General features: G+C 46.3%; 1 protein-coding gene across 1 annotated transcript in view; it reads left to right on the top strand.

The window, feature by feature from the left end:
- Window positions 1-462: 462 nt before the first annotated feature.
- LOC119181323 (phosphoglucose mutase 1) overlaps window positions 463-19,891 on the top strand; it is a 32,175-nt gene continuing 12,746 nt past the window's right edge. Inside the window, exons 1-4 of the mRNA XM_037432533.2 lie at window positions 463-808; window positions 12,754-12,916; window positions 17,017-17,204; window positions 19,307-19,585. Of these exons, the coding sequence (XP_037288430.2) occupies window positions 572-808; window positions 12,754-12,916; window positions 17,017-17,204; window positions 19,307-19,585 (867 nt within the window). The 5' untranslated portion in view covers window positions 463-571. The remainder of the gene's footprint in view (window positions 809-12,753; window positions 12,917-17,016; window positions 17,205-19,306; window positions 19,586-19,891) is intronic.

Raw genomic sequence — 19,891 nt, 5'->3', positions numbered from 1 at the left:
TGGCTTCGCTACTTGTCAAAGGGTGTCTTGTGAAATTGGCTGGCGATCGTGAAGGACCTGGCTGTGTCAATCAAGCTTATTGCTATTTTGCATAAAAATATCAATGAAGTTATAGGGAGAGAGATGTAGGGGTTCTTGATTTCTCCCCCCCCCCCTCGTGCAGCCATGGGGGCAGGCAAAGCGCCTGCGTAAGAAAATAAAAGGCGTCGATTGTTTCTGGTACATTTCAGTATAATATTTCACGGCGGATAACTAAAAATAATAAAAAATGTTCAAGAAAAAAATTTCGACAGGGAAGAATTTGGTGAAAGCTTGTTAGTGTCACTTGGCGTTGACGTGAAAGACGTATCGCACGTGCCGGCCGGCGCGCACCACGGGCTTGTGACGAAATAGAGGATCCGCAGCTAGCGCCACGCGCCGGCGAATCGGCACTCGCGCGATCGGAACGGGCGGTGCTGGGCGGCGGCGACACCTGTTTTTCTTAGCCCGGCCCAGCAAAACCGCCAAGACGTCCGCGTTGACCCACCTCCATCAGGGTCGCCCCGAGAGCGGCACCCGGCGAGCGAAGGAGATGCCGGTCGAAACGGTGCAAGTGAAACCGTTCGATGGCCAGAAGCCCGGCACGAGCGGGCTTCGAAAGCCCACCAAGACGTTCATGCAGCCCAATTACACGGAATGCTTCATCCAGTCAGTCTTCGACACGGTGGGACCCGAGGTTCCCGGTTCCACGCTGGTCGTCGGAGGCGACGGGCGCTACTTCGTCAAGGAGGCCACCATCAGGATCATTCAGATGGCCGCAGCTAACAAAGTACGTGTACCACCCATCGTATACTGGCCGTCGTCGATTTAAAGTGAGATGAAATGCTCTCACGCGCGTTTGTTTACAAACCGGACACCTCAAGTTGACGTTCAGCAGCAACACCCCTCCCCCACACACCCCGCCTTGCGGTAGTCCGGTCAAGTACGTCGCGGAGAGAGCACTCGCACAATTGAACACGTAGAAAAAATGCTGTTCAGTCGTGTCGCGCACGGCTATAGTGCGATGACTCGCGATCTAGCTTAATTGAAGTGTGTACATACATCGGGAGCACGTGACGTCTGACGTGAGCGAGGCTGGTCACGTGACGCAATGACACGTTCGTCCTTGACCATTCTGCCATTCAGTTGTAATCGCGCGCGCGGTGCAAATGCCTCGCTTGTTGTGGCCTTCTGTGAGCGATACAAACGAACGTACGTGTGTGTTCACTATCAGCCGCGCGGTAATTTTCCCTGCCTCGTCTCGTTTTCACTGCTTTAGAAATCGCTTCATTCGGAACGTCGCCGTTTGGGGGAGATATCAGCGATATTCTTGAGTTCTCGCAGAAAATCAACTTCCCGAGTGTCGCTGCGTGCGTCTTTATTACTATTAATGCCAGAAATGCCAGGTGCGATTTAGCTGAGAAGTGTGCAGCTTGGGCTAGGTGGTATGGCATGACGATAGTTACGGCGCGAGAATAAAACGACGACATAGAGACCTTCGTCTCCTTCTTGTCTCTGTGTCGTCGTTTTGTTGCGCTATAACTATCGTCATGCGATTTAACTGACGTTACTTATCAAGCATACGCTCCTCGACCCTTTTATGAACGGATTTGAATTCAACGCTGCACCAAAGGTTCGCATTATGCCCGACTGCAATTCGGGCACAATGCGAACCTGTTTGCTACCGAAGAAGGTGGGGTGGGGGGTCTTCCCTATTTTCTCCCTGCCCTCCCCACCCCCCGCGCAGCCGCAGTGCTTTAGTGGCTAAGGTACTCGGCTGCATTTTTGATAAAGGATAAAATGCTGTAGGCCCGTGTGCCCAGATTTGGGTGCACGTTAAAGAACGCCAGGTGGTCGAAATTTCCGGAGCCCTCTACTACGGCGTCTCTCACAATCATATTGTGCTTTTGGGACGTTAAACGTTACATATCGATCAATCAATCACTTCCTGCCCCCTCAACAGCAAGCAGTCAAAACAACACGATTTCCTGTCCACTCTCCCGCCCTTTTCCGCGGTACAAAAAGTTGCCAGACGCGCGTTGCACTAGAAATATAGCTCGCTCAGTTTTTAAAACGCTTTGGTATGAGGTAATAACCACGTGTACTAATTGCAACGTGTCAGCGCGTAGTATGTCCTCTGCCTATTAGGTGACGTGAAACCCCACATATCAATCTGCCTGTTAAGTGAGATAGTGCGCATGGAGAGAGGGCACACAACGCGCGCCGACTCGTTGTACGCATGCGTGTGGTTTGTATTGCAATGCGCCTTTTGGATGAACTGCTCTTCTTGTTTATTTCAACGCCGCGTTAGATTTACTCCAGGGCCTGTGCATACCAAGTCAGTATATTTGATATTTCTGTGATTTAAGGCAAAATATTACAATGTATAGCAATGGCATCACGCAAACAAAATTTTAGTACGATATGGCATATAGCAAAGCGGTACAAAAGGTGTAATACACGTGCCAACAGTACACGACGCCTATTGCACATGCATTGGGTGTCGCAGATTGTAATTTGCCTTGTGTGTGGCGAGTGGGGGCAAGGGGGTGGGGTACGTCGCCACAATTGTTCAGGCAATCATACGTACATTAAAAAAAAAGTTACAGCAGTGGAATACAGGACAGAAAGGATATACGGAATCAGCAGGCGGCATGGGTGAATCGGTGTATAAAAAAATGCAGCGGGGTACAAAAGAAATGCGAAAATTCAAAGAGAAATATCAAAGAAGAAGGTCGCTGTCCTTGATTGAAAGTTCATTATCTAGATCACTTAGGCTGCTCATAAAATTCGGTCCATCGCTTACCAGCTGTAAACCACATCTGCGTGTATAGGTACGTTGTAACAATTTGTAACGTCTCACGTCACAATTTATGGCGCCCTGGCGTCAAGATGGTGCCCGAACTTATGCGTGGCGGCAACCACCTGCATTTTGTCTACAACATCCTCGTTTTTTTTTTTTTCTTCAACTGTTGAGGAATACATGTACCAGTAACGCAGACAGGGGGTGGCGCTCCGGGCCTCAACCCCATATCTCAAGAGGACTTGTGGGGAATACTGGACTAATCTTTTAAAGGTTATCTATAAAGTTAACAAGGTAGTTATAAAGTGGGAAAAACAGGTATCCAAGCCTACTGAAGTAAAATGGGGTCTTAGACAGGGGTGTCCTCTGTCACCCTTGTTATTCATGATGTACCTACGAAGATTAGAGGCCAAATTAGAGGGAAGTGGACTGGGCTTCAACCTCTCTTTCATCAAACAAGGAAAACTCATTGAACAGGCACTACCAGCATTGATGTATGCAGATGATATAGTGCTAATGGCCGACAACAAGGAAGATTTGCAGAGATTGATGGACGTCTGCACTAATGAGGGAGATAGGTTAGATTTCAGATTCAGTAAGGAAAAATCAGCAATCATGATTTTTAATGATAATGAAGGTAGTGAGCTTAGAATACAGGAGGTCACGCTAGAGAGAACAGATGAATACAAATATCTGGACGTATGGATAAGCAGTGGGGCCGAGTACCTAAGGGAACACGAAATATACGTGACGACTAAAGGTAACACGAATGCAGCGCTGATGAAAAGCAGGGCACTGTGAAATTACAATAGCTATGAGGTTGTGAGAGGAATATGGAAAGGGGTCATGGTTCCTGGTCTGACGTTCGGCAATGCGGTCTTGTGCATGAGATCAGAAGTTCAAGCAAGATTAGAAATTAAGCAACGTGTAATAGTAGGCTTGCCTTAGGAGTTCACGGGAATACACCAAATCAGGGAGTACAAGGTGATATGGGATGGACATCATTTGAGGGCAGGGAAGCTAGCAGCAAGATAACATTTGAGAAGCGATTGAGAGAAATGGGGGAGAAGCGTTGGGCTACCTGTAATGAAGAATGTCGATACAAAATGGAGAAAGTGAAGCAGAAAATTGACTGGTAAATACTTAGAAAACAGCAGGGGGCCAAACCAAAAATAATTATCGGTTAAGAAGAAGGTGAAGGAAGCTGAGACCGATATGTGGAGAATCGGTATGATTAAGAAGTCCGCACTAGAGATCTATCGAACTTTTAAGCAGGAAATTGCCAAGGAAAGGATCTATGATAATACTCGGGGTAGTTCTCTCCTGTTTAAGGCCAGGACGGGAGTATTGTGAACCAAGACATATCGGGCCAAATACGAAGGGGTAGACACGGTATGCAGTGCGTGTGGAGAGAAAGAGGAAACTGCCGAACACTTGATAACGTTCTGTAAAGAACTTCACGCTATAGTTCAGGATGATGGCGCAGAGTTCTTTAAAGCACTGGGGTTTAAGAACAGGGAGGGCAAAATAGATTCTAAGCGGGTAGAAATAACTAGAAGGAGGTTGTCTAATTTGTGGCTGAAGTCAAGGCACGAATGAAAATTAAACCCTTCACTGCAAAGTACCAGTCCTCAACTTCACTATTTTAAGGAAAAGATAACATCTAGTTTTTGGTTCACTAAGTATTACTGCTAAGTGGCGTTAGCCACCGCCCTATATAAAGGGTACAGCCATACAATTCATCTATCCATCCATTTTCTTTGTGTTTTTTTTAAGTCTATACATGAAAACAAAATGGCACTTCACCGCATGTGCCTGCCCTGCACGCAATTCGGATCAGGGTGTTCCCCCCCACCGCCTAAAAAAGTTCAGCCTACGCACCTAATACAGACTAAAGAAAGACACTGGGCTGGTTTGGTGGGATTCCATAATACAAATGTTAAACAGCGCTTAGACACGGGACGAAGGAAGAAAGTGACAACACACGGAACCGTTTGCCTTGTCATGCAGATAACCAGCGAAAAGGCACTGCCCCCCCCCCTCCCCGCTGGTTATCTGTATGACTGTTCATGATAGAAAATCCCCAGCGCGTATCACAAGCCAGCGATGACATCAGGAGAGAACACGAACGTGTACATGCTGAAAACCTCCCACGATTCATTCCTTCCAACTAGCCCACTTTTTCGATATCACTGCCGCTCGATCGACCGAGCGGCCGTGTTCTTATGCTGCTAGTCTTCGCGGCCGCAGTTCCATCGTGTTTCATTGTCTCTTCAGGCCTGCCTAACAGCCCGGCTTATACGCGTGCGCGCAAAAAAAAAAAAAACGAGCAGAAGCAAGGACCACTATATCCGGAACACTCGGGGAGATCTTTCTCGTGCGGCGGTATACACGGGCGATGTCAAGTGCGTAGGAAGGTCATCGCGAAGCACGCGTGGCCGCCCTCGCTGGCGCACTGCCCGGCCGCGCCTGAAGTTGGCGCTCGCTCTGCGACGGGGAACGCCGGGTTTCTGACCGTAGTGCTGTTGTTAACCCCGCGAGTGATTGCGCAGTGCCAGAATTGCTCGCGATATGCGATTCCTTCCACTCTAGTGGCGTTAGTTGCGTAGTACCCTTTGAGGGACACCATATACAGCAGGAGTTTTCAAGCCCAGTACGTCCCGTTGGTGGGCCGCAGAATTTAGTCTTCTGGCTCAGATTTGGGAGCACGTAAAAGAACCCCAGGTGGTCGAAATTTTCGGAGCCCTCCACTACAGCGTCTCTCATGATCATATGGTGGTTTTGGGACGTTACACCACACATACCATTCAATTTAGTCTCCTGATGGGGCCGGGACATGGAAGATTGGATGATTTTAGTGGGGGAGCCAGAGTTTAGTTTGAACTCTGCCTCCCCCCGCTAAACTAAATGTCATATAAAGTTGTCAGAACTAAATTTCATATCTAAAGTTGTCAATGAAAGATGCCGTGTAAGTATATAATTTCTCGCGGACAATTGACATCAAAAGCTGAGAAACGTATACCGGTCTAGAGTGTCTGAAGTAAGGCGTTCTTTTGTTTTTCTGTTTAGACAATACAGTTTTTTTCGAAAGCACTAAAAGGCAGCCTCCGGTCGTTTCCGCACATACATCTCTTGTTCAGGTGGAAATACTTTGGATAGGCTTCAGCGCAATTTAGAGGAAGACAAATGGAGACACATAGAACACATCTCTATTTGTCTTTGTCTAAATTGTGCTGATGCCTATCCAATTATGTACCAACTCGCCCAAGTCAAAGTGCTTTTAGAAATACTTTGGTGCGGCTAAATTGACGCCACGAATTAACATTAACTTTTTAAATGATTGAGTTTAGTGCAGTTTATATTAGGAAGTTCTACTGCGTGGTCATTTTTGTGCAACCCGTTTTTTTTTTTTTTTAAGAAGTCGCACAATTTGCACGTAGTTCGAGGTATTCATCGTCCAATTCTCAAGGGCGAAATCGAAACTGATATACCCGGCGCGCGACAACCCCGCTACGTCAGATCGGAACTACCTAAGCTAGCGGCTAAATTGAAATCCGCGCGCAATCTACGTGCGAACTATACGCGCGATTTTTGTGATGTTTAAGAAATTGGCATTCCTTAATTAGAGCAACTTTCTAATATAAACAACTGCATTCAAGTCAATATTGAAAAAGTTATTGAACGTGTTAATTTACGTCAATGTCATTTTAGTGGCGGCTATAGAAAATTCCGCGTCGACATAGAAGACGTGCGCGAAAACGACAGGATAGGGACTGTCATATGATATTTATTTTAAATAAAACAAAAAAACACGTTTATAGTTCTTGTTCCACGTTTAACACATGGTGAGCGCATGTGGTGTCTCACGGAAAAGATGCGGGAGACGTCGCTCACGTCTGTGCAAACACGTAGCTCATGAACGTAACTGTTTAATGTACCGCGGAGTGGTTGACCACTCCGCGGTACATTAAACAGGTACGTTCGCGTGTTCGAGACGCAAGCCGTAGGGTAACTTGATTTGGATGGTTTTACTGAACTGCCCCCGGCCAATGCTGAATAAAAGCCACATTGGCAGAGAAAAGGGCGTTAGGTGTGCTATAAGAAAAAAAAAATGCAAGGAAAGACTAATAGTCAGGGTAGGAAGTTGCCGGGTGGGGTGGGGGGCTTGCTTCAACTGTTCACTTTTGGTCTATGTGAATGATAGGGGTGGGTAGCGGCTTGTTTTATCTTTACTCAACACATACCCAATATTCGAACGACAGGAAGTACAGCTAAGCGTGCAAGAAGTCGTGATAAGATACACATTAGTGTAAACACGGAGGCAATCGACGAAATAGACTACACAAACGATCTGTTTTGTGTTATTTTGGTCTCTTCAATTGTCTGTGTTTGCACGCATATATCTTTTCTTCATCATAACACCCAATGTTTGCGCCGACTGTGCGATTGTTGCATATATAAGTACGTCAACTACTCTTCAACTGAGCATAATAAAACATGCGCATATAATTCTTTATCCTAAGCATGTCATTCCGATTTCCAGCCGCCTTTGGATCGAAGCTGAATGCAGGAACACTCGTGTTCTTAATTTCAGGTGCACGTTATGAGGAACCACAAGTCAGCTGATCGGCCGAGTCCAACACAACGGTTCTTGCTCCTTAATCGGTTCTAGCACGAAAAATTCCACACCCCTTAAAAATATTTCTCCAGAGAGGGACCATTATGGATGGATTGCAATGACATCACTGAAGCCACCATGTTTGATCCCCAGCACGGGTGTTTCCGACATCGCATGCAGGTTATTTCGTTTTTCATGGCGCTCAGAGGCGTTCCCTCATCACGTTGAAGCAGGTTACCCGCAACCTTTTAGCGATTAAAGCCGCCATTTCGGAGTAGCCAGTATACGCTCAGAAGCCGAGTTAATGATGTCACGTGCCAGCCGTCTTACGCATTCTCTTTCAAGAGGCACTGACACAAATATTTCACACTTTTTTTTTTGCAATAGGTAGCTTATGACCCACTTCTCACAGCTGGAAACCTTGTTTGCGCGAGTGCACGACGATTACTTTAGAGACGTTTTTTAGAGCGCCCAGTCTGTTTCAGTTTCAGAGATCACCGAGCCAGGCAGGAACAGTTCCGGGTGCAAGGTAAACACATCTGGTCGCGTGACCGCGCAAAACTCTGACCTGGGCACCGCGCGCGAGGGTATTTATATGCACAAGCGGGCGTAGCGCTAACACGCAGGTAGACAAAAATTAGCTCCTTTGTCATTCCCTTCAAGAATCACTCATCATCACCAATGTTCGCGAAATGGCGTTGCACAGGGAGGGGGGGGGGGGTTGATGCCCCATCTTCCTAATACGTCGTCTTCAATTGAGTTCGATTGATTGCAAGGGCTAAAGGGTGCCGGCAAGGTGAATAGAGGCTTGCTTCAGTGACACCCCACCCCTGCGGATCTGGAGGAGCCGTCGGAAAGCTACCACGGCGAATCTAAAGACGAGTCAGGATGCAGCATTCGCACTCGGCAACCTGCGAGTGTTCTGTAAAGCTGGCTCCTTTGCAGGCGTGATCTGAATGAGGGGAAGTCCACTTCAGTGGCTTCCTTGATCATGGTAGCGGGTTTCCAAGTGTTCTACAAGATTGAACCGGGCCCTCAGCGGCGGTTTTTGAGTTTGCGTAAAAACAGGTTGCATTAGTTTCTGGCGAATTAAATCACGAGGTAATGTCGTATATCACAATAAGTACAAAGTATGCAGCAGCGTTACTTTGAAAAGAAAATTCGCTGTTTTTGTGCTTGTGTGAATCTTACAGCACCTGCTTGGGTTATACCGGCTGTTAGCTCTGTTCTTAATCTTTCCATGCACCCCTGTGACAATGTAATAAGCAGCTCATCTTCGTCGCAAGTTTGAAGCAATGAATGACATCCGAACTGTCAAAACGACCTCGGCTCTATGCTGGCCCAACATGCCTTACCTAGCAGGTCATAGCCCGAGCTTGGTCGTCAAGGTTGGGCTAAGGGTGATTTTTGTTAATGGCCTCACACCGGCCGACCTTGTAGACAGCAGGTAATGCACAGCTGGATTTAACAATCTTTTGTAAATAATCTAGTGCATTCTAGCGACAGTCGATGTGAACGCTCAAACAAGAAATTTTCGCTGACCGAGAAAAAAATGTGCGCAGTGTAGGAAGTGAGTGAGTGCCCACAGATATAACGCGATGTCAGCTTGTGGCAGGCTCAACTGGCCAACGTGATATAGGGTCATCAAAGCATGACCTTATATAAAGGACCGCGTACGGTCGCCCAGGCATTGGGTGCCGACCATTTTCCTATCATTTGCCTACCGTTGGCTGAACGTCTTTGGGCAACTAATAACCAGCGAAATTGTTTGTCAATCAAGGGATTCACTTTGTGCCACCATTGGTCGGCCGACAAAAGGGGTTGCCGAGCACTGCCCATGGCTTGTTTAGCAATCATCGGCCGTCGGTCAATTTCACTTGGTATAGCAACAGTTTTAGAAAGTTATAGGATGGGGCGACAGGTTTGCTCAAGAAGCTTACACTGCAAAGCGACCGGGAAGGTACGCGACGTTCTCCAACGTCATCGCGCACGAATACGCTACGGCCGGGTTCGTCGATTTTTCGACACGGCGCAGGGAAGGCACACGAGACAGGTCATCAAGAAACACTGGTTTTCGGGCCGACAGGGAAACTTCGCAAGACGGATGGAGTGAATGCTTGCAAGCAGGCGCTACGGCCGTCACACAAAGGGCACCAGCCGAGCGCACGTACGAGAAGACGCCTGCTAGAGCAGTGCGTCTACCTTCCCAGCAGGTCTGTGTGCATCTACTGCAACACGCGAGCTCCGGGCAGAAGCAAGCTAACGGGAAAGGGGGCTGTCATGGGCGCCCAATGAGGATCGGCAAAGCACCATGACGTGTGCTAGCGAGACACGAGTGGATGACATGGTCCGGGCATGTTCGAACAGGCATCTCCGTGTTGAAAAAATGGACGCGTGGCTCGCACCAAACAAAAAGACCTGGCAGCGAACCACGGTGGCCATGTTCCCGGCGCGTGAGCCGCCCAGGGCCAGCACTTGCGCTAGCCGAGGAACGAGGCGCTGAAGGTGAGGGCGCGCTAGAGTACCACAAGGAAGAAAGGCTAGCAGCTCTTCCCCTATTTTTAACACGAAAGTGTTTTGTGCTGGGGTCTACTACGACTTCGCTGACGTATTTCCGTCATGGATAAGAGGTTAAATATACTTAACAGATTGCGAAGGAAAAAAAAAACGATAAGGAGGGGATCTTCCGCGGGCGTCGAACCAAGACCTCTTTATATACAGCGTGGGGCGCTACCCACTACTCCACGGTGCTTTTTATTGCGATAACAATTATATGAACAGTATCGGCTATTTTTTGCCGTCGCCACCGCTGCCGCCGTCATTCACGTATATGTATGTAAGTCTATATATACGGGGAAGGATGCGCTAGCCTTGTCTTTCTGTGGAGCAAACATCGCCTTTCTGGCCGGGCTCGTCTGCGCGCGCGCTTATCTCGCCAGTGAACAGGGGAGGCGCATATGGCTGCCGCTATCGCGCCTTGTGGCCCCACAGCAGGCTGCCCTCTCAACACGAAAAAACGGTGCCAAAAGTCTACCTGGAGGGGCCGTGTTCTCTTACACCAGTGTTTTGTAGAGTTACGTGAGATTGGATTTAAGTGAGTTGACTGCCAGTCTCACCTCGTATATCAATGCCGTCACTACGCACGAGCCTTGTTGTGGTCATCTACTGTGGCCGCGCAGCAAGAAACTTGGTTCCTTAGCAAGCGCATGTTTACCACAACTAATATTGCTCCTTAATATGCTAGCCTTGCTTCGTAAAACATTCGAATGTGTTGCTATCGCATTTATTGCTTCGCCGCTTTGGCGAAACTGTGACTTCTTTTTAGGCCGCTGTGGTAGCTCAGTGGTGGTGACTTCCTTTTTTTTTTTTTTGTCGTACGTTGTCAAGAATGCTAACGGCAAGCCATTGTACCGTTTGGCGGTCTCATAGGTTCAGCGCGTTTTTGTTACCCGTTGCAAGATTGTGCGAAGGTCTTGCGTTGGGCGCGCTTCAAGGTTGTTGCCGCTAGCGTTGCGACCAGCGCCTCCGCCACCGAGCGTAATCTCTTTCGTGCCCGCGCTTATCAGACTCGTGATTTAGGAGAGCACGAAGGTCACTTCACTCGCTGCCGTGACCGCGTCTACGAAATGAGCGCGCTGCTGACACACGACGCAGGAAGAATTGTGACAGTTGCTCGCGCTTGACCTGCGTATACTTGTGCGTTCGTTTCGAGAGCTTTTCTTTGTGTTTGAATAGCGCGCTTTAAGCGTCGAGCTGGGATAGTTGTTAGTGCGCACACGTCCTGTGCATGTATCTCCTTGAGGTATGTGCTGCAATTTTCGAGCTGGTTGTCGTTCTTCGCGTGATTTTGCAATTCGCTGCTGTACCATTCATTCCTTCGCCCTTGTGGCGAAGAAAATGCCCCAAAAAATGCTCAACTACCTCTGTGAAAGCGTGTTTCACTTTCGTGTTATGCCGATCTCTAGGAGAGGGAAACGCGGCGGTGAGCGAAGGAATCTCCGCGTGCATTCCGTGGCTTCAATACGATAAGAAGCACACACAAAAATAAGCCGTCTGCTCATACGGACGTACTATGACCAACCACACCCGGTTGGTCATAGTACACGTTCCCTGGCAGTGCCATGCACCCCCCCCCCCTCCTCGCCTTCGCGGCATTCCTCAATATGCCGTCCGCGCAACAGAGACGACCAGCTAGTTTCACCTCTGCTTCAACGGTGTTCGTCAGTGGTCTGGTCGTAACAGTGTCATATGAGAGAGTGTTTCACCGTTGCTGCTGTTAGTGACATCTAAAAGAATTTTGTCAAATGTGGCGGTGTCTCTTTTGAACTGACTATCTTTAACAATACGTAGCTGAAACCTAGTTTGTTTTCGCTAGTTACAGCTACAAAGATGGGGGGGGGGGGGGGGGCAGTGGTCTTAACTTTTTTTTTTTTTTCGTAAAGTCGCCGGGACGCTTCCGAAAAGTCACCAATTTTTGCCAAAAGTCGTTAAACGATGATGCGTGGTGATCATAATTTTTCGCGAGTCTAAAGTGTTTTTACTTGTTAAATCACGTGAAGAGAATTTTTATTTAAACACTATGGTAAATCAATTTCTGTTGCGGCGAATGAAAAAAGACAGTGCCGCTAACTCCTGGCAAAGTGACTGTGAACAGGTGAGCAGTTGTAGTCCACCTGTATGCGGCGAACCGTGAGCCATTGAACAGAGCCCTCAACTGGAAAACGGGAACGGCCGCAATCAGCTTGATCCTGTATGCTTCGGCCTCATTTATTAAAGCTCGTTCTGAGCATTCCACTGTTCTTACAATTTTTTAATGTTCTATGTCTGTTTTCGAACGCTCTACCTCAAATTTTAAGGTCCCCAAAAAAGTCGCTAAAGCTCCAATGAGACAGAATTGTCGCTAGCATGACTGCAAAGATGCTAAATTCAGCGACTTTCTCGCTAAGTTAACGCCACATGGGGAAGGGGGGGCTCACATAGGTGCATACACGTGGAGCCTGTAGACCTGTTTAAAGGAGAGAGGTATCATTACTGTAGCATGGAAGCACAAAGGCTGACATCACTGTCACGGCAATGCTCTTTTGCCTTCGTTGAAAACTGGCATGGGAAATGTGCAGCACCTAAAGGCGGCGCAATAATCCACCGCATGAGTGCCATGAGGGGCCATTTGTTTCCACCATGCATGCTGCAATGTCCTTCTCTCCATTCACAATGCCCCGCATTGTGTGTAGTGAGCAATAGATTCTGTATCTTCAAAGTGCATGTCGCTGTGCCACCTTCTCTTGTGCAAGCGGTACACAACCCGGCCTTGCAGGTTGGGCACATCGTGGTCGGTCAGCACGGGCTGTTCTCCACGCCTGCTGTCTCGTGCATTATTCGCAAGCGCAATGCCTTGGGAGGCTTCATTCTCACCGCCAGTCACAACCCCGGAGGCATCGACGCTGACTTCGGCATTAAGTACAATGTCCAGAATGGGGGTAAGTATCCCTTCATTATCATCATTATTAGCCTGACTATGCCAACTGCAGAGCAAAGGCCTTTCTTATGATCCGCGAATCAACGTGGTGGTGTGCTATCTGCTACCACGTTATACCTGCAAACTTTTTAATCTCGTCGGCCCACCTAACTTTCTGTCTCCCCTGCGTTTGCCTTCTCTGGGAATCCAGTCAATTACCCTTAATGACCACCGGTTATCCTGCCAATGTGCTACGTGTCCGGCCCATGTCAGTTTCTTCTTGATTTTAACTATGATATGCTTAACCCCGGTTTGTTCTTTGACCTGCTTTGTCCCTTCATTATCATCATTATTAGCCTGACTATGCCAACTGCAGGGCAAAGGCCTCTTTTATGATCCGCGAATCAACGTGGTGGTGTGCTATCTGCTACCACGTTATACCTGCAAACTTTTTAATCTCGTCGGCCCACCTAACTTTCTGTCTCCCCTGCGTTTGCCTTCTCTGGGAATCCAGTCAATTACCCTTAATGACCACCGGATATCCTGCCAGTGTGCTACGTGTCCGGCCCATGTCAGTTTCTTCTTGATTTTAACTATGATATCCTTAACCCCGGTTTGTTCTTTGACCTGCTTTGCTATCTTTTTTTCTCTTAAATTTACACCTATCATTTTCCTTTCCATCGCTTGCTGCATCATCCTAAATTTAAGCTGAACTCTCTTTGTAAGCCTCCGGGTTTCTGCTCCGTAGGCAAATACAGGCAAGATGCAGCTGTTATATACCTTCCTTGTGAGGGTTAGTGGAAGATTACCATTCATGATTTGAGAATGCTTGCCGAATGTTATCCATTCCATTCTTATTCTTCTAGTTAATTCACTCTAATGGTTCCACTCTGCTGTTACTACCTGTCCTAAGTAGACATATTCCTTTACCTCCCTTCGTTATGACACATTATGACAGGAAATAACTAATCACTTTAGACTGGTATAGTTATCGGACATTTATTAAGCTGAAAACCTTTGATGCCTCATCGAATGTGAAAATTGACTGGTGGTGCATGTCGGAGACATCAACACCACTAATTAAAAAAAATAATCACATATTGACGTCGTCTTATATTGCAGAGACTGACATCATTATATGGCACCACTGAAAAGTTACATAGTGACATATTCATGCGACATCATTTGTTGGTCAAAGGCCGTTCCTGGTGGAATTGCAAAACCCCATTAGTTGTTCAAAGTTTTGAGAAGGTGGTACAGGAGGTTCAATGCATGAACATAAAAGAAAAAGCAAATGTATCCACCTTTGAGTTGATTTGAATGCAGAAGGACTGCTGAGAGTTTTTCGTGGTGTGAGCGCCGATTGACACTCTGGTTCCTTGCACAGTGCTCTTCCGCTTTATCTACCAGCTTCCAGTTTAAGTAAAAAGTGTGCAAAAAGTTAAAGTCATATAAAAAAGGTGCCTATAATTGAGATTCGTGATATATATATATATCAGTGCTAAATTTAGTTTGTAATGGTTTCATACGTGCAACTGATCAAGTGTCTGAAATAATTAACAAGACAAAAAATAATGGCAGGACTGCAATTTTTATAGCAGAATTCCTGTATGCAGATGTTCAGCATAAGTTAATGTAGAAACTGTGCGGAAGGTTTTAGTATTGCTTTAACTTCTGCTCTGAAGCTCCTCCACGAGGTGGCCAAACTGCGCTGAACAAGTGAACATTGAATAAAAAACTACCAAGCACCGAATCTTGAAGGAGCACTGACATCAAATTTACTCATGCCAAGATTTTTCCCCAGCGAGTAGCTATAGACCCCGTAGCAGCGATCCGCGACATAAAACGCAACTGAGGCATGAATAACTATCGCTTTTATTGATTTATATTACTGTGATCTAGCACTATTTGAAAACGATCGGCATTCCCGCCATTTTTAGCGCTGAAAGCACCAGCAGTAGCGCTACCTCGTGGTCACCTCCAGATCACGCCACAGCTGGCCACTTCTCCACAGGAAAGAGTGACATCAGGCTCAGCTGCTCCGCGAACACTTCGTCTGCTGGGCGGACACATTCAGTCATGCCTTGTCACCTGCAATGCTGTCGTCGCTGTACAAAGTGTCAACTCAGGTTCAATACGATAGTCTGGAGCTTGGAATCCCCGCGATTCGTGACGTCGCGAATTATTTTTGCTTTGATTGACCTTTTGCAGAACAGTGATAACGAAATGGACGCCGTTCCAAGCAGCACTGCAGAGGTGCCCGAGGATGCACGCTTCAGCCATGTTCGCTCGTGTGTCTCAGATATATTGGTGTGTTTTGGCGTGCAAAGCATTCAGGTATATGTAGAGGGGTCAATGCAATATAGCTATCGCGAATGAGCATCATCGGAAAAATAGAATACGTTTCCTGCTTGTCAGGTTCTTTTTTGCGCCTCGAGATGGCCCCTATCCAGGTGGAGCCACCTATCCAGCCTCTCGCGGTTAATGCGGTATTACCACTTTCACGTGGACACAAAGTCTACACATGAACTAAAATTCAATGATACCTGCATGTTAGTTGTTAGCGATGATATTTGACTACACGCTCTTCCACTTTTGATAGCTTGTGGTTGTGTTGATGTGTAACACATACGTGATATGAAAAGACACCCTCATTGTGCTTTTTTTGTACTTCGAACTAGACGACTGCAACTCACCTGCAACTCGCAACGATTCCCCGCCATGCTGACCGACAAGCACACGTTCAATCATGCTCTTTTCTTTCGCCATTCTTTTAAAGGTGGTTTTTATTTTCATAATTTCACGAAATCATTCGAACCGGTGCGATGAAAATCAGACGGGACGAGCCACGGCCTAGCTAGACTGCACCTGCAAGTGCTAGCCCGGCCCTGGCCCGGCCGTGGACGAGCAAGTGCGTTTCTGCACTTCGGCGCCAGTCGGTGCCACGATAAGAACACTCGGATCGTACACGTCGTTGCTATAAGGGCATCGTCACTCAGGATGGTATTTGTGGAATGTATCACATCGAACACGTAGCACTAGTGTCGATGTTGCAGGGCAGTCAGTCTATTTTCGTTTTTTCTCCTTAACTTTTCTATGCTGTGTGACGTCGAATTAAAATAGCTTCTATGCGACGGATGTGATTCAAATTTGGCCAAGAAGACCTATGCATACCAAGCGATCGAATGATGGGCACATCTCAATCTTGAAATTTGATGTCATTGCTCTTTTAATGGCAAATGCCATTTCTTGTGTGAAGTTGCATGACGGGCTGACGCACTGCTGTCTTCGAGGAGCATTCAGTCACAAACACAAATGTTGACTGCATCACATGATGCCCCCTCTTCATCTTTCTTCATCCACAGTTATGTTCAAACCAAGATGGTGTCGATATTGCGAGTTGCGCAGTTTTGCATGAAGTTGCGTGATACATGCTTTAAAATGATTGTTAATTATGTTCAAGGCTCTACTCATCAATGCTTTGGGGATGATTTTTGTGTGTGCCTACACAAATCAGTCTCACAAGCTATCTTAAATTCATAACAGTGTCAGTACTCCTTTGACGGGACACTAAAGGGGAACAATGGGTCACTTTATACTTATAAATTACACTCTAAAAACAGTGATATAGTTAATTTCAACATCTTATGGGCTTTAAGAGAGCAGTAAATTAAAGTCGAGGTTTCATCATGGATCGCGAAGCATACTTTTCGTATTTTGGTGACATGGTTCTGCAGTGTTTTTTTGAAACTTACCATGCCAAGTTTATGATGCCCTCAGTGGCCTGCATACTTATTTTTAACTGATTAGGAACTATGATTACTGATTGGTAACTAGTAAATGCTATCGAATTTATGTCACATGTTTGGTGTGGGAATTTCGAGTTGCCACCCACATTTTTTTTTCCCACATTTTGTTGCTTAACCAGAATTCTTTGCATGGTAAAAGTGATGTTTTCAGCTTTCTGAAATCATAGCTTACTGCTATAGGAAAACTTTCTGCCTCTTTAGTATCCTGTAATCTGCGGAATAGTTTGTCGATGTACATTATCAAATGTCTGTCTCCGATTCGCCATGTGAAACTTTCTAATCTTGACGAAGCCTGGATCATGACGTCTCGCAGGTCCAGCTCCGGAGTCTGTGACGGAGCCCATTCACAAAATGAGTACGTGCATTCGGGAGTACAAACACTGCCCCGACGTGGTTCCGGATCTGGGCAAGCTGGGCACCCAGACCTTTGACATAGAGGGCCGACCTTTCACCGTTGAGGTCATTGATGCGGTCAACGACTACGTTGAACTCGTGCAGCAGGTATCCAACCAGGCTACTATGCATGTGCACGTACTTACCATATATGAATGCGCACATGCTCGTAATATGCACTGAGACTTGGACATAAAATTCTTAGATGGGTGAATTCTGGTTTATACAAATCTGGATGATGGTAGTCGCACATCACGCATGTCATGAGACCAGAGGGGGAAAATTAATAACTGAAAAAAATGAGTATTCTTATGATGATGGTCAATGAAAAAATAGCACTAATCTGCATGAGGGTAGTCTCACATCACGCATGTCACAAGACCAGAGGGTCTTGTGACATGCACAACTATTAACAAAAAAATGGTTGTGCTCAAGATGATGGTCAATAAAAAAAATAGTGCTGAATGAATAGGGACATGAGAATAGGACACTTAACACAGGCACACAAAGGCACTCTTCTCGTGTCCTTGTTTATTCAACGATATTTTTTCGTCAACGGCATGTACCAGCAAGCCCAAATTACAGCCGTGGTAACGATGGCTGATCGTATACACTTCACGCTTTCAGCTTTGCTCTCCGACGGTTTTTAATGCTAGGAATGGGCTGAATTTGTTTTCATCACTGCTTGGCCAACGTATCATACGAGCAACACATTATCGTGCAGTCAGTATCATTGCCTTTTCACCTATAATTGATGAAATTGTACTGCGGCTGTATAGTCTTTTACTGTGTAACGTTTCTAAAACTCGTAATTTTATAATTCAGTGCAGAAGCTTCCATAACATTTTAGCGATCCACACTCCCGTCTAATGTGCTAATACGCAAACGCGTCAATCTCCTTTACTGGGCTCAACGTCGCACGAGTCGGCTCTTTGTCGTCTGCTTTGCGTAACGTTGATTCTCACAGCGCGCACAACCTGCTGTAACATTGTAGGGGGTTGGGAAGCGTCATTATCTAATCTCTTGAAGAATCCAGCTATAAATGTTACAAATTTTCGCTTTTGAACTCGGGTAATTCAAGGCAGTAATCATGATTCGATTGTTGGGAATTGTGCATGGCGCCGACATAGACGAAGAAGAGGAGTAGTGAGGTAGAGGCTGGACATGTTTGGGCGGAGATCTGGTGTGTTTCAATCAAGAAGAGGGAAGCAGGGAGCTTCGCCATATAAGGACAGCAGCTTGTCCTTTTTTTTATAGCAATCTTTTTCTCTGTGATTGTTCAAAGAAACTTCAGCTTGGGATAACAGTTTATGACATTCCGATGATATTTCACTATATTAAAGCAAGATTCTTAACCTGGCCTTGTCTAGCGGACTGCAGTTGCCAAATGGTCCAATAAGGGTCCGGACAGTGAGGATGATGGAAGGGGGAAGAGAGAGGGAGAGCACTTGAAAGAATGCCTTTCCCACATCTTCTGTGAGGGTCATTTCTGAAGGGCATTTCATATCAGGTTTCAAAACATATATACACTGATTTCTATAATGACTGAAATATGGATGCCAATTCTGACAGCTTTCGTTCTACAGGAATGTTTCAATTCATAATCATTGCATGGGGTGCTTTACAAAAAAAAAATGCTGTAGAGCAGTCTGGTCTCAGCAGCTTACCCCAGCAAAGCACTATCAATTGAAATAGGCAAGGAAATAATGCGAGTACTATTTAGCATAGTCTTGACTTTTTGTTTCATGTGAAGCTGTGGGCTGGGCATTGTTTGTACCTTCGTGTTATGTGGTTTTCGCTTATCCTTTCTTCATATTATGTGCCCTTAAATGGCCCTTGACAATGAAATCTTTGTGACATTTTACTGTGATTTGTAGCTTTGCCTGATAATAATGTAATTCAATCGTAAATGTGCTAACGTAACATAATCAATGCTAGCATTGTTACAATCAATTTTAGCAACACTTCAAAACATTTTTAAAAGGGAAGCTGGAGCACTTCATAAAAAAAATGTCATTATCCTTGATGTCTGAATTCTAAAACTAATGTACATTAGTATTCACTCGCAGGGGAAGGGTAGCACTGTTTTCTTTTGTGTAGCTCCTTCTGCAACAACTTCGTCCTTGTTGACCACAGTATTACCAAATTTTCAATCTGCTTTAGCGTCACCGCCAAGCACATTGCAGTACCATACCTCTCTGGCTGTGCAGATATTTGACTTCGACGCAATTCGAAACCTCATCAAGGGTCACGACGGACGTCCCCCTTTTCGCGTGCTCATCAATGCCATGCATGGTGTAACGGGGCCATACTGCCGCCGCATCTTCTCCGAGCTGCTGGGTGTGCCCATCGAGGACATCCGCAACAGCGAGCCCAGCATCGACTTTGGTGGCAAACACCCGGACCCGAACCTGACATACGGCAAGGAAACTGTGGACGAGATGAAGAATGGGCCGTACGACTTTGCTGCCTGCTTCGATGGTGATGGGGTATTTAAACTTCCTTCACTGTATCGTCATAGCTCACCCTCCGTAATACCCTTGTCATGTGCACATAGAATCACTGAAGCCATTATTTCTTATGGATCACTTCTGTGAAAGTCTGAAAAATGTGGCGAGGTACAAAAAGACCTTAAATTTTCATTCACGCGATTGAAGAGCCAAGCTACTAAAGAAACCCATGTGTACACGGTTCGCAGAAAGAAAGTTTGATTGAAGTTGCGACAATCGCCCTCTTTGGCGATTCACTTACTCAACAACAAACCAGGTTTGTTCGCCTGGTAGAGCGGACAGCCA

This window comes from Rhipicephalus microplus, unplaced genomic scaffold (assembly GCF_043290135.1).
Source record: "Rhipicephalus microplus isolate Deutch F79 unplaced genomic scaffold, USDA_Rmic scaffold_24, whole genome shotgun sequence".
NCBI classification, from domain to species: Eukaryota; Metazoa; Arthropoda; class Arachnida; order Ixodida; family Ixodidae; genus Rhipicephalus; species Rhipicephalus microplus.
The sequence above is the reverse complement of the archived record's forward strand: the minus strand, read 5'-3'. Positions and strand labels throughout refer to the sequence as shown.